The following is a 16,019-nucleotide window of genomic DNA, read 5'->3' as shown; positions in this document are numbered from 1 at the left end:
GAGAAATGCAGACTCGCTCTTGTCTCAAGTGAATGTTATTTATACATCCTTAACAGTTGCTAGTGCCCTTGGTCTGTACATCGAGTAAAGAACTGTTCTAGGACACTAGACGGTGCCGGCTGATTGTGTTCAGGGTGATCGTACCACTGTTTAGTCATAACATGCACGCAGCTGCAAATACCAGAAAGTCGTAGGCTTTAATATTACAGCGCAGCATTTTGTTAAGGCATTCGATAGAAGAGCTGAAGCAGAGAACACTGAGCTGATCCTGTGATGTGATACACCAAAGCTGATCTATACGGTATGGGGTCCCCTATGCAAGCCTATGAGACCTTCTAATAGTCTAATAATATTTTATTAGTCGCTAGAGAAAGGAGGGTGGTTGTTTTCCACTGTCATTAGTAATATGATAGCTCCTTTCATTTTCTATGGTATTGTAACAATGCTAATGGTAATGATCTTAACCATTTGTCTGCTTATGCTAGCCAAAGTACTGTATAACAGGACTCGAGGTTTATGAATAAATTCTTTAAACTTTACTGTGTCTTAGTTATTCTGTTGTGGACTGATATATATGTGCAAACGGGTATTTCGGGTTCCCACCATTCCTGAGAATAACTAAGTCGCATGTTCTGGGTTGTCTATACATTGGGACCGCCGAGCTAAATCTCGGATAACGACTGTGACACTAAGCTAGTCGGATAAGGGGTTCTTAGTTCTGAGGGGAGTTTCTGGTACACCACAATTCTCTAAGGTTCTGGTTTCCTGTGCATAGTTCTGTGCATACACAGAATCCCTACAACATCACATCCTAATAGGGTGGTCGGGTCCGCTGACTGGGTGTCGGTTGTTCCCATAACCGAGTCGGTGTCAGGGGTAAGTGATTCCTCCCAACATCATAATGAGCCACACAGTTTCTTCATGTGGCTAAACTCAAGGTCCACAGACCAAAACCAAGAAAAGAATTACATTCTTGGATGTAGAAGTTTTCGCTGAAGGAGAAAATGTTCTAACAACTTTATATCAGAAGCCCACGGACTGAAACAAAGCCCTACGTTACTTTTGTTTTCATACAAAAGGTTTGAGAAACAATTTGTAAGGATACAGCATAATTATTCAAGTAATGATGATTATTTCTTCCATGCTAACAATTTTCTTCATAAACTGGGTGTGCATAGATGTCCCCGGAAACTGTTAAAAAAAACTCTATGATACGAGCATGGTTTAACCATCGTGAAACTCTTTTGGAAAAACAATTAAAACCAGGTTTAGAATGTCTAGTCTGTGTCTCAACTTGCTGTTTGCACACAAATCAATTTAACAAAATAATCCTTCAGAAATGGCCTCTACTTTCTAATATGAATGCCTTCTTTTTTGAGCATCCTCTATTTGCTCTCAAAAAAGATCAAGGCATTGAAAGGCAGATAGTACGAGCTTACATTCCTCAACCCACACAGAAAGCTGATCTGAGACAGATTTAGAAGCTTCCATCATTAGAGGGTTATCACAAATGAGGCACCTGTGTTGCCTGTGCACAAACTATTGAGGGATCTTATTTTGAATACAATAATACAAGGTATCAACGTACCTCATTTTTAATTTGCGGAAAAAAAAAAAATGTTGTGTATGGCATTATCTGCATGTGCCATCAATTGTATATAGGAAAGACCAACCAAGAAATTCGCCAAAGAATTATACAGCATAAATCGTGCATATGACAACAGTACCTTTAGCACCGCAAGTGAGCCATTTAATTGAAATAAATTACTCTGAAGAAGACTTCAAGGAGATGATTTTGGCAGACCAGACCCAGGGGGAAGTGACTTTGAACATAGACTAGTCCAAAAAGAAGCTTATGTAATACTTTGTTTTGACACAATGAGGAATGGTCTAAACAAATGAGTGACACCAAAATCTGTGACCTGGTGCTACTGCAGCTTGTTAAAAAACTCTGATATTAGTTTTTGCACTACAGGATGATTTTTGCCAATCTAACAATTATTATAATTATGTCTTAAAAAGAAAGAGGGAGAGGAGTTGGCCTAATGGCTAGGGCGGTTGACCTCGAATCTGGGGAACTGGGTTCGAGTCTCGGCAATGACGCTGATCATCCTGTGATTCTTGGCTAATCACTTAATCTCCCTATGCCTAACAAAAATGAATGTGTGTCCTCATGTAACGTAACTGGTGCTATGTACAGCGCTCTGATACCTGATTCGGGTCAAGTACGAGCTATATAAAACTCTGCAAAAAAAAAAAAGAGAAAAGTATGAACCACAACTCCCAGGATGCATTCAATCAACGCTCTTTTTACATGAGATTGAGGGGAAGAATGTTGACCAATGAGGGAAGCAGTCATTCAGATGTAACACACACAAACAACTGTGGAGTTGAAACCCATGGTTTTCATATGGTGACATGGTTTAAGCAGGAAGGAATGATTCTACGGACATTTTGCTGAAGATAAAGTAAGTCGTGGTCATAGTATTTCCCTAGCACATGCATGTTTCAACGTATCCACATTTTAGATGCTTTAACACACCTGAACTACGCCGGCATTTAAACAATAAGAAAAACATTCTTGAAGTGCCGGCTTCATTAAATTAGTGAATGCACATAGAGTACATGTGGACACTATGCTGTTTTCTCAGCAACGCACCTTTTGACTAGGCAGAGACAATACAGCCCGATACATTGTATCCCTCGGTCAAAATAGACTGCACCAGCGCTCCACTCCACACAGCCACACATTTGCCACTTGTACGGAGAATCAAAACAGCCTGAAAGCCATGAAGTATTTTTTCAACATACGATGCACTCCACTGTTTCTTTTTTAATGACAGCTCACTCACTTTGAGATCATCCGCCGAAGCCTACGAATGAAGTTGTAGTGAATTGATGAAGGAAGTGAAAGAATAAATTTGAATATAAAATCAGCAATTACTCAATAACAAAGTGGGTTCATTGCATTAGAACCATATGAAATTTTGATGCATCAAACATCCATTGCCAATTATTTCATCCCGGAACTTTTGATTTATTGAAGGTATTTAACCGCATAAGAGAAGTCTGGCGTTCATTATGGCCCAATACCATTAAGTAAGTCAGAAAATTAAGCAGTTTTAAGCCATTAGGGTAGAGTGTACAGTTTTTTCACATTAAAAAAGTGTATAGCATAATAAGTGTTTTTTTTCTTTTTTTCCTTTATTTTAGTGACTTCCCAGTTCAATAACCTGAAGAGAACCCCCAAATAATTACGGCTCGAAATGGGTTCACAAGTTTTAGAACCACCAGAGAGGTCTTTTTAAAGGCAGCAACAATCTGGCCTTCAAGGAACATTTGTTTATGGACACTTTGATTGATTTTGATTTCATGTCCCTTTGGAAAGCCTAGTAAAATAAAGGGATGTGACTTTGAAAAAGCATTTGATTCGGTAGACTGGTGATATTTGGAGGCGGTCTTGGCAGAAATGGGTTTCGGAGCGCGCTTCCGCCAGCCTGTGAAACTGCTATACTGCCATCCGACGGCCAGAGTGCTGGTCAATGGTGCCTTGTCTCCGCCCTTCCCTATCTGCAGGGGCACCAGGCAGGGGTGCGCCCTGTCGCCCCTACTCTTCGCCCTCGCAATGGAACCTTTGGCATGCCTGATGCACTCTGATGACCTCATCCAGGTGTGGAGATGGTTTGGACTCAGCAAGGACAAAATTGCCCTCTATGCTGATGACGTTCTCCTGTACCTAGCTAAACCCGCGCGGTCGGGACCCCGATGCCTCCGAGCACTGACTCTTTTTGAGCAAATCTCCAGCCTCCGGGTGAATTCTGCCAAATCCGTCCTGGTCCCCCTTCATCTTTCCCGCGAGTGCTTTGACTGGCAGTTCACGATACCCCTCCGGCAGCAGTCCTTTGAGTATCTTGGGATCTGGGTAACCCTCCTCCCTGACCTAACCTGGGCGCTGAATGTTACCCCAGTGGTGAAGAAGGTCCAGCAATCGTTGCCCCTGAACTCTATGGGTAAAATAGCTTCATCAAGATGATGATATTGCCCAGGTTCCTCTATATGCTGCAGAATACGCCCCTTTTCTTCTCCTGTGCATGGTTCAGAGAAATGGATAGCCTAGCTGTCAAATTTCCCTGGGGGGGTCGACGAACCCGTCTGGCTCTCACACAGTGTCGGATCCCACCTTATGATGGCGGCCTGGGGATGACAAACAAATATCTTTATTATCTGGGACCCGTCTTCTCGTAGTACATGACTGGTTCAACGGGGGTTGGTCGGATCCGGCCTATCGGCTGGAGCTTCATACTCTGGGCCTGCCCGATATTCAGGGGATGCTATATGGTAACACCATCCCCAGAGCGCTGCCAGAGATCACACGTGGGGTCCTCCTGGCCTGGCGGGCCTCCCTATGCTATACTCATTGCTCTGGGAAACTGACCCAATGCACTCCGCTCTGGCAGGGTGCCCAGCTCCGAGAAGTGGCGGGATTATCTGGCATCAGGGCATGGGACTTAATTGGGATCTCACAGTTGGTGGATGTCTAGAAGGGGGGACACATTTGCGCCTTTCAGGACCTACAGCATACTTTCTCCTTGCATCCCTCGCAGTTCTATCGCTATCTACAGCTGCGGCACACCATACACTCACACGGCCCTGAGGGCACGGCTTTGCCTGACTACAGCCCGCCGGAGGCCCAGGCATTGACTGGCCACCTGGGGAAAGAGGGGATCTCCCGTATCTACCGCTCCCTCACCAACCATACCCCCAACACACTCTCACAGCTCAGAGTCCGGTGGGAGGGCTGGGTTGACTCCTTGGACGACTCTGACTGGCGCGATGCCCTAATGGCCCCTAAGTTAATCACCGTCTCAGCATGCCTCCACTTGGTACAGCTCTACTATTTACACGCTGCCTATCTCACGCCGCTCCGTCTCCACCGAGGAGGTCTACGTCCAGAGGCATCATGCCCGCGTAGTTCACATCCTCAAGCGGACTTCTTCCACATGGTATGGTTATGCTCACCCATCACACATTTTTTGGAATCAGTGTTGGAGGAACTCAATGAGGTCCTGGGATGGGAGGTGCCCTTTAACCCAACCAACATACTCCTAGGCATTACAGAGGGACTGCGCGGCTCTCGCGCAGATACTCTTCCTAAACACGGTTCTAGTGGTGGCAAAGAGAGATATTGCACAATGCTGGCTGGATACGGTGGCCCCTGCCCTGCCCTGTCATGGGGGCGCAGAGTAGTGGACTGGTGTGCCGCGCAGGAGTGATCTGTATATGAGGCCAGGGGTTGTCCTAAGAAATATCGCAAGGTGTGGGGTAAATGGGTGGGGGCGATAGACAGCTAACACTCTGCTCTGGCCATTGTGGATTGCGGTGGGTGCCTGGCTCATCCCCTTCCCTCAATTGATATTGATGCGCAGTGTTATGGAGTATAATGTTTTCAGGTGCTCCGCTTATTGAACTGACTGTGTACACTTGTTTGTGTTGTATGCTATCTTTGGAAAATCCATAAAATTGGTGATCAAAAAAATAAAGGGATGTGGCAATATACATGGTGCTTCGCCTCGCCATTATTGGGCCCATGCTAATTCAGCAAAGTGTAGGGAACTTCTTGTGTGAAAAATTTGAGAACTGGGATTTGTTCAGTTGGTTGTTCCCGATGTGAATTATGGTGTTTTGCACTGGAATTTGTGTTAATTATGTGTAGCACTTTTCTGTAAAAACTTCTCTAAAATGTGTTTAAAAATGTATATTATGTGTTGTGATGTATTTGACAGACACTTTGACAATTATTTAAGTATTCTAATTAATACCAGTGAGAAATTAAGGAAATGAGTTTTGATCACGTTGATTATGAGTCGTGATCAGTCATTTAAAAAGTTCACATTAAGCTGTGTCAGTACTGGCATTTTACTGTTGTTCTTCAGTATAGAGTGGCCGATCCTTGCTGACGATAAATAGGCCCAACCTCCCTAATATTTACTTTTAGAAAGATGGCCTTTCTCTGCTCTTAGCTCTGTGTACCTGCAGCCTGTTTTCAATACACGTCCGGTGACAGCTGGAATTTGTGCATTCTCTCTAGACGGCCACACACAAAGGAAGGATAGGTGTGACTTAGTGGCCATCCACATCCGGATATGTCATCCTGTTCAGGATGGGAGGAAGGAGCTGATACTTTCAACTGAATAGGCAGTGTCCGACCCCACACCAAGGGCTACATAACTCGTGAAGTGAGTCTGGAGCCATATTGAGAGGTAGGACCTCTGTGCACTTCAAAATCCCTCCTTGAAGTCACCTCCACTGACCCCATCAAACCACACACTACTAGATCCTACTAAACCTGTGAAGAAACTCTGCCAGGAGAAAGGACTGGTGTGCTTCTATATGGACTGCCATTCTACTGGACTGCTGCTCTGGAAGAACTATGTATTTTGCTGTACTGCCCTGCTGCCTGCTACCCTCTGCCATGCTGAGGAAGAAATGGACTAACTTACTTGAACCCAGGACGATCACGAGGGGCATGCTGGGTTGCCTCCTGTTCTAAGAATCAGGGATATTAAAGACTTACCCCTTACTCATGTGCCTGGTACAATGGAAGTGGATCCAGGAGCATGCTTCAGTGGAGCTGATGCATCCTCTGATGCGTGAACCAGAACCAATGCATCGTTGCTGTTGCAGGAACAGAACTGGCGCATTGCAATTAGAACCAGTGCGTCACCACTGGAACCGACGCATCGGAACCACTGCATCGCTGCCGCTGCAGTGAGAGAAGATCTACGCATCCCCTCGACTGTGTGGAGAAACCTAACGCATCGTCTTCCAAACCAACGCATCTCGGACTTGACTCTTCGCCATTGTTGCGTGGAGAAAATCAATGCATCACCTCGGCTGCACCCCGCTTTGTGCTGTTTCGTCCAGGATCAAAGTACTTTTATTCAGTGGGCTTTGAGTGGCTCCTGTACCCGGCCCGCGCTCCATCATGGTCAGCCTCAACTCGTCACTTTGCTTGGGTCCAGCAAGCCCAGCTATTAACACTTTTATACTTTAAAAATTCATATCTTGACTTCTACTTATTGTTTTTTTGTCGTTTTGGTGTTTTATTTATAAAATCATATTCTATTTTTCTAAACTGGTGTGGAGTTTTTATGTGGTGTTTTCACTGTGTTACTGTTTGAAGTGTTTCACAAATACTTTACACATTTCCTCTCAAGTTAAGTTTACCTGTACTGTGCCAAGTTACCAGAGGGTGAGCATAGTTTAATTTACAGTGTGTATCTGACCTACCCTGACTAGGATTGTGGTTCTTGCTTGGACAGGGTGCATACCTCTACCAACCAGAAACCCGATTTCTAACACCAACCATTACTGCGACATGATCATTATAAATAGCTGCTTTAATAGGGACAGGGAGTACCATACGCTCAGAGCAGCTCTACTACAGTTAAAACATTAAATAGTCTCACTGAAGTGTCTGTTGAGACCAACCTTTAGTCATTAGCTGACATACAAGCCCAGGGCTGCAAAAAGAAAGGTTATCCCACCATTCTCATTCAACAGCGGCATCGATTTTAGAGTAGACAGCATTTAAGATCTGTGTTTCATTTGCAAGGAAAGGATGGATTAAAGGAAAGAAAGCACTAGACTAAGAGGAAGAAAAGATAAATGTGAGTGAAGTGGGAGGATCGAGTGGCTAGGCAAACACAGTAAGGACGGGCTTAAGCAAAGGGACAGAGCAAATATGTGAAATATGGAGTACAAAGGGAAAAAAGCAGAGGAGCAGAGAGCATGAGGTAACAGACTTCTGAAAGAATCAGAAGTAAAAAATATCTGTTAAGGCATGCAGAGAAGTGATTGTGGGGAACAACTTAATTAAACAACATAATGGTGCTAGTGTATTTAATGTAAAAAATAAAATACACATTGCAATTAGAACCAGTGCGTCACCACTGGAACCGACGCATCGGAACCACTGCATCGCTGCCGCTGCAGTGAGAGAAGATCTACGCATCCCCTCGACTGTGTGGAGAAACCTAACGCATCGTCTTCCAAACCAACGCATCTCGGACTTGACTCTTCGCCATTGTTGCGTGGAGAAAATCAATGCATCACCTCGGCTGCACCCCGCTTTGTGCTGTTTCGTCCAGGATCAAAGTACTTTTATTCAGTGGGCTTTGAGTGGCTCCTGTACCCGGCCCGCGCTCCATCATGGTCAGCCTCAACTCGTCACTTTGCTTGGGTCCAGCAAGCCCAGCTATTAACACTTTTATACTTTAAAAATTCATATCTTGACTTCTACTTATTGTTTTTTTGTCGTTTTGGTGTTTTATTTATAAAATCATATTCTATTTTTCTAAACTGGTGTGGAGTTTTTATGTGGTGTTTTCACTGTGTTACAGTTTGAAGTGTTTCACAAATACTTTACACATTTCCTCTCAAGTTAAGTTTACCTGTACTGTGCCAAGTTACCAGAGGGTGAGCATAGTTTAATTTACAGTGTGTATCTGACCTACCCTGACTAGGATTGTGGTTCTTGCTTGGACAGGGTGCATACCTCTACCAACCAGAAACCCGATTTCTAACACCAACCATTACTGCGACATGATCATTATAAATAGCTGCTTTAATAGGGACAGGGAGTACCATACGCTCAGAGCAGCTCTACTACAGTTAAAACATTAAATAGTCTCACTGAAGTGTCTGTTGAGACCAACCTTTAGTCATTAGCTGACATACAAGCCCAGGGCTGCAAAAAGAAAGGTTATCCCACCATTCTCATTCAACAGCAGCATCAATTTTAGAGTAGACAGCATTTAAGATCTGTGTTTCATTTGCAAGGAAAGGATGGATTAAAGAAAAGAAAGCACTAGACTAAGAGGAAGAAAAGATAAATGTGAGTGAAGTGGGAGGATCGAGTGGCTAGGCAAACACAGTAAGGACGGGCTTAAGCAAAAGGACAGAGCAAATATGTGAAATATGGAGTACAAAGGGAAAAAAGCAGAGGAGCAGAGAGCATGAGGTAACAGACTTCTGAAAGAATCAGAAGTAAAAAATATCTGTTAAGGCATGCAGAGAAGTGATTGTGGGGAACAACTTAATTAAACAACATAATGGTGCTAGTGTATTTAATGTAAAAAATAAAATACACATTAAAAAAGAGGAAGCACAGAAGACATTAAAACTAGAAGCATTATAAGTTGGATAAAACATTTGTGGGAAAATTTACAAAAACATTTATGGTGGAGGAAAAAAATCTATTTTGCATATTTTCCATTCACACATTTAATTATGTCATTTTATTTCCTTTCGAATATATTTTGTGTGCTTGAACTATTACAAAGAAATAATACCAGTACAAAGATTTTTAACAGGCTGCTAAAACTTTTAGCAGTATTCCACTTTCAAATTAATGTTATTAAAGCATGCACTTGTCACTTGAATGAAACACCACAATGAAACAGACAATGAGAAAAATGGCCGGATTTAGAGTTTGGCAGACTGTGTACTCCATTGCAGTCTGCCCGCCTCCTTTAGAGGCTAGCAAGTGTTAAGAATTCCTTTAGCAGACCCCGAATGGCTCCTTCGATGGGATACTTTCTCTGATGGCCAGCATGAGTTGTAGTCATATGAGCAAGGGCATTACATCACAGACACTATTAGGTTGGCCAGTGTAATGACTATTTCATTCCTGCCAGTCACTGCCAGGACAAACCTGGATGTGAAGGACAGGAATGAAACATGACTCCCCCACACCTTGGACAAAACACCCAGGGAGTGGGGGGAGGGGGAGGATTAGTTTGTCTGTTTTTCAGAAACTCCCACTTTGGAGTTTGTTTTTTTGGGGGAAAAAATAAGTAAAGGTTTTGGTGGACAGACATCCAAGCTGACGACGGATGCCCATCAAACGATTAAGGTGGTTCATTTCAGTTTACAGAGATGACCGCTGGGCAGCAGTCATTTCTAAATTTGGCAGACTAAGTGCTGTCAGGATGGCGGAGAGAATTTCCTCCGCCATCCTGAAGGACACTGTTTCATTCATCAAACCCTAACATCTGCCCCTCAATGTCTTTTTGCTAAGTAATCAATCCATCTGGTACACCAGCTGATGTCACTGCTTTGACCAACATATTAAGTAATAGAACTAAAATGAATACCACTAAAAACAGAATTCAACTCAAATTTAGAAACAACTGATAAATAGAGCACCACCATAGCAACAAGGTGATGTATCCCGCTTTGCACCACCCCTTCAGATACATTTTTTTAAACTTTGTATTAGGATTCAGTCTCTTTAAGGCTACACTGTTACACAATGTTAGTTCTAAAATCGGGATCTTAATTTCATACAAAGATTGCCTTCATATCATGGAATAAGGGTTTGCTGTTTTCATTTAAGAAGGCTCGCTAACAGAATATCGAGGATTAAATATCGATAACCACAATATTGTGAAGCAAAGTATATAGGGGTAAGTATACATTTACTATATAACTCAACATCTATGTACTCTCTAGGTGTATAAATTGTCAAAGTACATATATATTGAGTTAAGAATAATCTATACTTATCACTATATACTTCCCTTCATGCTATGGAGGTAGTCAATATTTTCGTATGGCGATATGTTTGTCCTCGATATTCTGGCACACAACCTTTAAGGAACAATATTGTGAAGCAAAGTATATAGGGGTAAGTATACATTTACTATATAACTCAACATCTATGTACTCTCTAGGTGTATAAATTGTCAAAGTACATATATATTGAGTTAAGAATAATCTATACTTATCACTATATACTTCCCTTCATGCTATGGAGGTAGTCAATATTTTCGTATGGCGATATGTTTGTCCTCGATATTCTGGCACACAACCTTTAAGGAACAAGACACAAATGGTCCAATAAGGGTTATCAGTTCTTTGACCCAGGTGTAGGCTTTGGAGTAGGGCTGGAATGAGTGTCAAAAGGAATTGGGAATATAAAGCTGAAGTCTGAAAAGTCTAATAAGCTACTCCCTTATGACAGTGTACTGATTCGACCTGTAAAGAACCAAGGTCTTAAGCGGGTAAATTCATCACAGACTTCAGAATTTTTCCCTCCAGCAGACAATTAACCTCAATTCTTACCAAGTTCTAATAAAGATGATAAAACTGTCTTTTAAAGTTAAGCATCAGTACAGATAACTGTGTTGCAATCTTTAAAAAGAGGATTTATGATCAATATATTAAATAATTACCATCAGAAGCAGGGTCAGTAGTCAACAATGTTTGCAGGGGCCAGTGTCCGCAGAAGTTCACCCAGAGTTCACAAACATCAGTTTGCAAGTATTTAATTCTAGCAGAAATAACTGTGCAGCATTAAATCTTACTAAAGTTCTATCTTCCACATGGCTGATGATTAACAACACATTTAATATTTTCAGTTGTTTCAACTTAATTGTTATTGATAGTATTTTTCTGTTATATTCCGGTATGTATGGCTAATTGGTAACACCGTGAATGTGTTAATTCCCCATATATTAGCTCTCAGAAAGCTAAATAAAGTGGAAGCCAATTGCCTAATGGCATTATGGTATATAGTATGTACAGGCTATGGATAATTAAATGTTACAAAATAGTCATCTCTAACTGGTGTTTGTTGACATTGCAATTTTTAGTCACTGGGCAAGTACAGCAGATTATTCTTAAAGACATTTTCAGCATTCTGCTGGGTTTTAAACATCATTCTGAAATTTGATTAAAAATGAGACGTCAGTAACTGTCTCTGGAAAATGAATGTTGATCAGTTGTAACTGTGGCTGATGGAACAACAATGTAGCACGTTCTTAAAGTTAACAGCCATTAAGTTTAAAGGACATTACATTAAACTTCAACCTCTACAGAAAAGGACAGTTTTTATATAGTGTACTTCACAGATCACTTACACAAGGCATCTCTAATGAAATGGTGAGTAGATGCAACATAGATATATAACTGTGTATAATAAGCATGTTTCGCTCATGTATATCGTCATCTCTACAGAATGAATGTAGAATCATTTGATTTCACATTTCCTGATTGCTTCTTTTTGTGTTTGTCAAGTTTGAACTTTCTTCACAGAGAGTGAAGCGAACTTGTTGGAGAAGCAGGTGAAGTACTGCTAGCCCGGCCTTCACTATCAGTGTCATATTCATCAGCTTTTTTCATGCATTGAAAGCCACCACGTTTTATGATTTTAACAATCACAACAATTACAACAAGAAGTGGAAGACTGACGCATAGACCTGTGACAAGTGGATAGTCAAAATCCTCTGATATTTTCTCAAGTTCGACTTTCTGGATGCCAGAGTCTAGACTGCCACCAGATCCTTTATCTTTGCAAGTTGGAGGGGCCCACCCTGTGGAACAGTGACAGTTACCTTTATTGTTGCATACTCCTTTGCTACTGCATGTTGTATATGCAGAACACGTATTTCCTAGGGATGATATATGGACACACTTCTGTTGTATACATATTTTGTCATTATCACACTTTGATCCATCTGAAACAAAAGCTGTGTCTGTTAGATCAGAATTCTTTAAATCGTCTATAGACATGCAGACAGAAGATTTTGCAGAGTAGTAAATTACGGGGGCCTTTGCAAATCTGAATGGCAAAGGGTTTGAATATGCACACTGCAGCTTTCCACACATGGCATCTTCAACAGTGCACCCGAAATATGATCCTTTAGTAGTAGAACCACAATTGCCAAACCTGTCCTGTCGAATATTGGCTTGCACAAAGCATGAAGCATCAGCTATGTGTGAACCTTCTCCAAAGACTTTCTTACATTGTGCATCTGGATTTTGGCATTTACCTTTGTAGCAGTACCACTTTTGATCACCGCATGTATTTCCATTTTGTTGAAAGAAGTCATCTGGACAAACCTGTGATATCCCATCACAATACTCAGGAAGATCACATTCATCAGTTACATCCCCACAAAGAGTGCCCTGAGGAAGAATCTGACAATTATTACAGCATGCTCCCCATGCACATTTAGCATCTTCTTTTAATTTACAATTACTGTCACAACATGCATCAGTTGAACACTCAGTGGCTGTTCCGCAGTCACAATCTTCCCCATCATCTACAATCTTGTTTCCGCAGATTCGAGGATACAACTGTACCCTTGGAGCTGGCTCTTTCAGGAGGCAAGTTGCCTTAAAGATGGACACAAACTTTCCTAAATCTGCCACGCTGCAGCTACTAAACGTGGCTGCACCAAACGTGTTGCCAATGTTTGTATTCATTATGCATATTGTTCCAGAACACTGACAGTCCCTGTAATTGTCATGAATTAAACCAAGGTTATGGCCCAACATGTGGGCAACTAGTATTGAAAATTTCTCAATACCTTGATCCTGCGGATACACGATTATTGCCCCATTAAGTTGGGAACAGATTCTTCCAAAGAATGTCAACCCACGACCCATGCTTGAGTCATATGAGAGTAAGACTGGAATATCGTAGCTTATCGGTTTGGGCCAAATCCAGTGAGTCCAAGACACAAATCTGTCAAGCTTCTCAAATGTAGTGCCATTCAACAGGTCCACTTGATCTGAAGAAGCCCAGATATCCAGGGATGTCATAAAGATGCGTATATCCAAAGGACTAAACCTGGTGTTGAGATAACTCACTAGCAGGACCATGTTATCTGTTACAGTGGAAACACTTGACCCAAAACTGTCAAACAAGTCCTTTGTGACAAACAACGCTAATTCCAGAAAGCGAGTTGTCTGGCTAACTGGTGCTGGCCTGGCTGGATTTATGCTGGAGGACAGCTGCTCCTCCACAGTTTGGTTGCTGTGTGCGTCTGTGTCATTGTCCGGGAAAAGCAGATCATCCTTGCCCAAGCTATCCAGTCGGTGGAGCAAGTGCTTGAAGCCATGAAGGACTTGAAAGGGCTCAATGGCATAGCTGATGTTTGCAAACTCCACTAGCCCCCTCAAACCAGTGCATGCCCTGAGCGTGGCAGCTGAATTCGGGCTGTCCAGGACGTAACCCTGATAGTAGCAGTCCTTCTTGAAAGGCTGAAGGTCTTGTGGTGAGGTGTAGGGCTGGCCGTTGAGGTACAGCCTTAAATCGGATGGAATGAAGTTCTGCTTTTCCAAGTAAATAAAGTGCTTCTCACCTCCAAAGGTCATTGCATAGAGCAAGGAATCTGTCCTCTCGTCACTCTTTGGCAGCAACCTACGAGGGATCGTTATTTCGGACGCAAAGTAAAGCCTATCAAGGCCGACGCAAGGCGTCAGGCTGCAGAGCAGAACGGCGAGGGCAACGGCCATGTTAGGTGTCGCCCATGTTAGATATAGCCGTGCCCCTCCTCATCGAATAGGTTTAGCCTTGTCAAAACATTGCTCTAACTTTCCGCAAGCGTCTGACGCAGCCCACTGTCATTGCGGAAGTGCTCGTGGCTGTTAAATGTTGCGGGACGTGTGCGTCTCCTGGTGATTGGTGAACTTTGAGTGGCGCGCGGTAAGACGTAAGGTATACTAGATCTTTGACAGTTGAGGCGGGTTTCCCGTTCCATCTAACAAACGAGTCAAACCATTCTTAAACATCAAATGAAATGCTCATAGAAAATGTTCGGAAAAGAGGTTTACAAACCTGCATGCGTGTGGGACGAGCTGTGTGCCACTGAGAATCATTTACACAGGATAACTACATTTCCGAAACAGGCAGTAGACATAGAAGCAGGACCAAAGGCTGTTGGGGACTGAGGGCTCCAGTGGCAGCACGTATAGAAATAAAAGAACGACTGCGCCACATGCTACCTTTGCTATAATGGATGTACATTTAGAAAGCAAATTGCGATCCGCAGAGAGAAATAACACTTACTAACTAGGATGATTTTTTGAAACCACAATGAATTACTTGTATTTGACCAACCATAGGGTAAACGTATATATTTCAAAACAGTGGAAAATGTAGATTTTCCACAGCCTGCTGAAAAGAAAATCTGGATTTTATTAAGGACACAGAGGCTAAGATTATGCAATCTCGTTTTATTGCCAGCTCACAGCAGCAACAATTTGTAAGAATTTAGAACTTTCGAAACATTCTGAACATCTATATAGTCTAGCAACAGGCAGCCATCTTCCTTCTTTTATTCTGCGTTGCGAAAGGTATAACTTTAATCCAGGTAGTTTCTTCATGAATAACTCCAGGAGAGAGGGTTCCATGACCAAACCTCGTTAGTCTGAAAGAAAGTAAATAAAACGTTAATGTTCCCGGGTGGGTATTAGAGGTGGGATAATCTTAGCCTCCGTGTCCTTAATAAAATCCAGATTTTCTTTTTAGCAGGTTGTGGAAAATCTACATTTTATGGCATGACACGGAGGCCAATATTATGCAAGTTTAAAGTGCATTCAATACATTATCAATTACATTAGGCAATGGTTTAAAATAGCATCTTTTAAACATGCTTTCGTTGGACCAATCCGCTGCTCTTAAAATATCCTGTAAACTTCCTCCTAAGGTGAAAGCTTTGGAGGCTGAGGCACCTCTAAGAGAATGAGCTCCAAAAACAGATATGTCTACACCTCCTTCAGACCCATCTAGCTACGGAAGGGGGTGTAATGGCTTTGTGAGGTCTTTTGTGAGCTATAAGGAGTTGTGTGACATCTTTCCTCAAATTAAGGGTTCTCCTTTCATATTCTTTCAAACATTTCACCACACACAGTCTACTATTATTAGAGAAGTAAGGGTGGAAGATAGTTGAGGAAAGTGTTTTAGTTCTTCTTTTAATATAGAAGCAAACTTCCTCAGGTTGATAAGCTTTACTGGTGACATCTAAAGCACTAACATCAGATGTACGTCTAAATGAAACGAGGAGGGTTGTGAGTTTATAAGAGAGTTTTTTAAGTGACAAAAAGTGATTATCACCCCAGTTGTCTAAAACTTGAAGGATCAGTTTAACGTCCCAAAGTGAGGTATACTTAGGAATCGGTGGTTTAAGGACTCTAATGCTTCTCATAATCCTCCTTGTCAAGGTATT

General features: G+C 42.2%; 1 protein-coding gene across 1 annotated transcript; it reads right to left on the bottom strand.

Moving 5' to 3' along the window:
• Positions 1–9,234: 9,234 nt before the first annotated feature.
• On the bottom strand, positions 9,235–14,444 carry LOC146860308 (disintegrin and metalloproteinase domain-containing protein 9-like). The gene has a single exon (XM_085644177.1). It carries the CDS (start codon positions 14,305–14,307, stop codon positions 12,094–12,096), a length of 2,214 nt encoding a protein of 737 aa, XP_085500303.1. The 5' UTR covers positions 14,308–14,444; the 3' UTR covers positions 9,235–12,093.
• Positions 14,445–16,019: the final 1,575 nt, after the last annotated feature.

The sequence above is a fragment of the Triturus cristatus genome, chromosome 3_1, assembly GCF_964204655.1.
Source record: "Triturus cristatus chromosome 3_1, aTriCri1.1, whole genome shotgun sequence".
NCBI lineage: Eukaryota > Metazoa > Chordata > Amphibia > Caudata > Salamandridae > Triturus > Triturus cristatus.
Note: the sequence above shows the minus strand (reverse complement) of the source record. Positions and strands in the feature narration are given on the sequence as shown.

What these genes read in the sequence shown, in the direction of transcription:
- LOC146860308 (XM_085644177.1), bottom strand. Translation starts at nt 14,307, where the DNA reads ATGGCCGTTGCCCTCGCCGTTCTGCTCTGCAGCCTGACGCCTTGCGTC.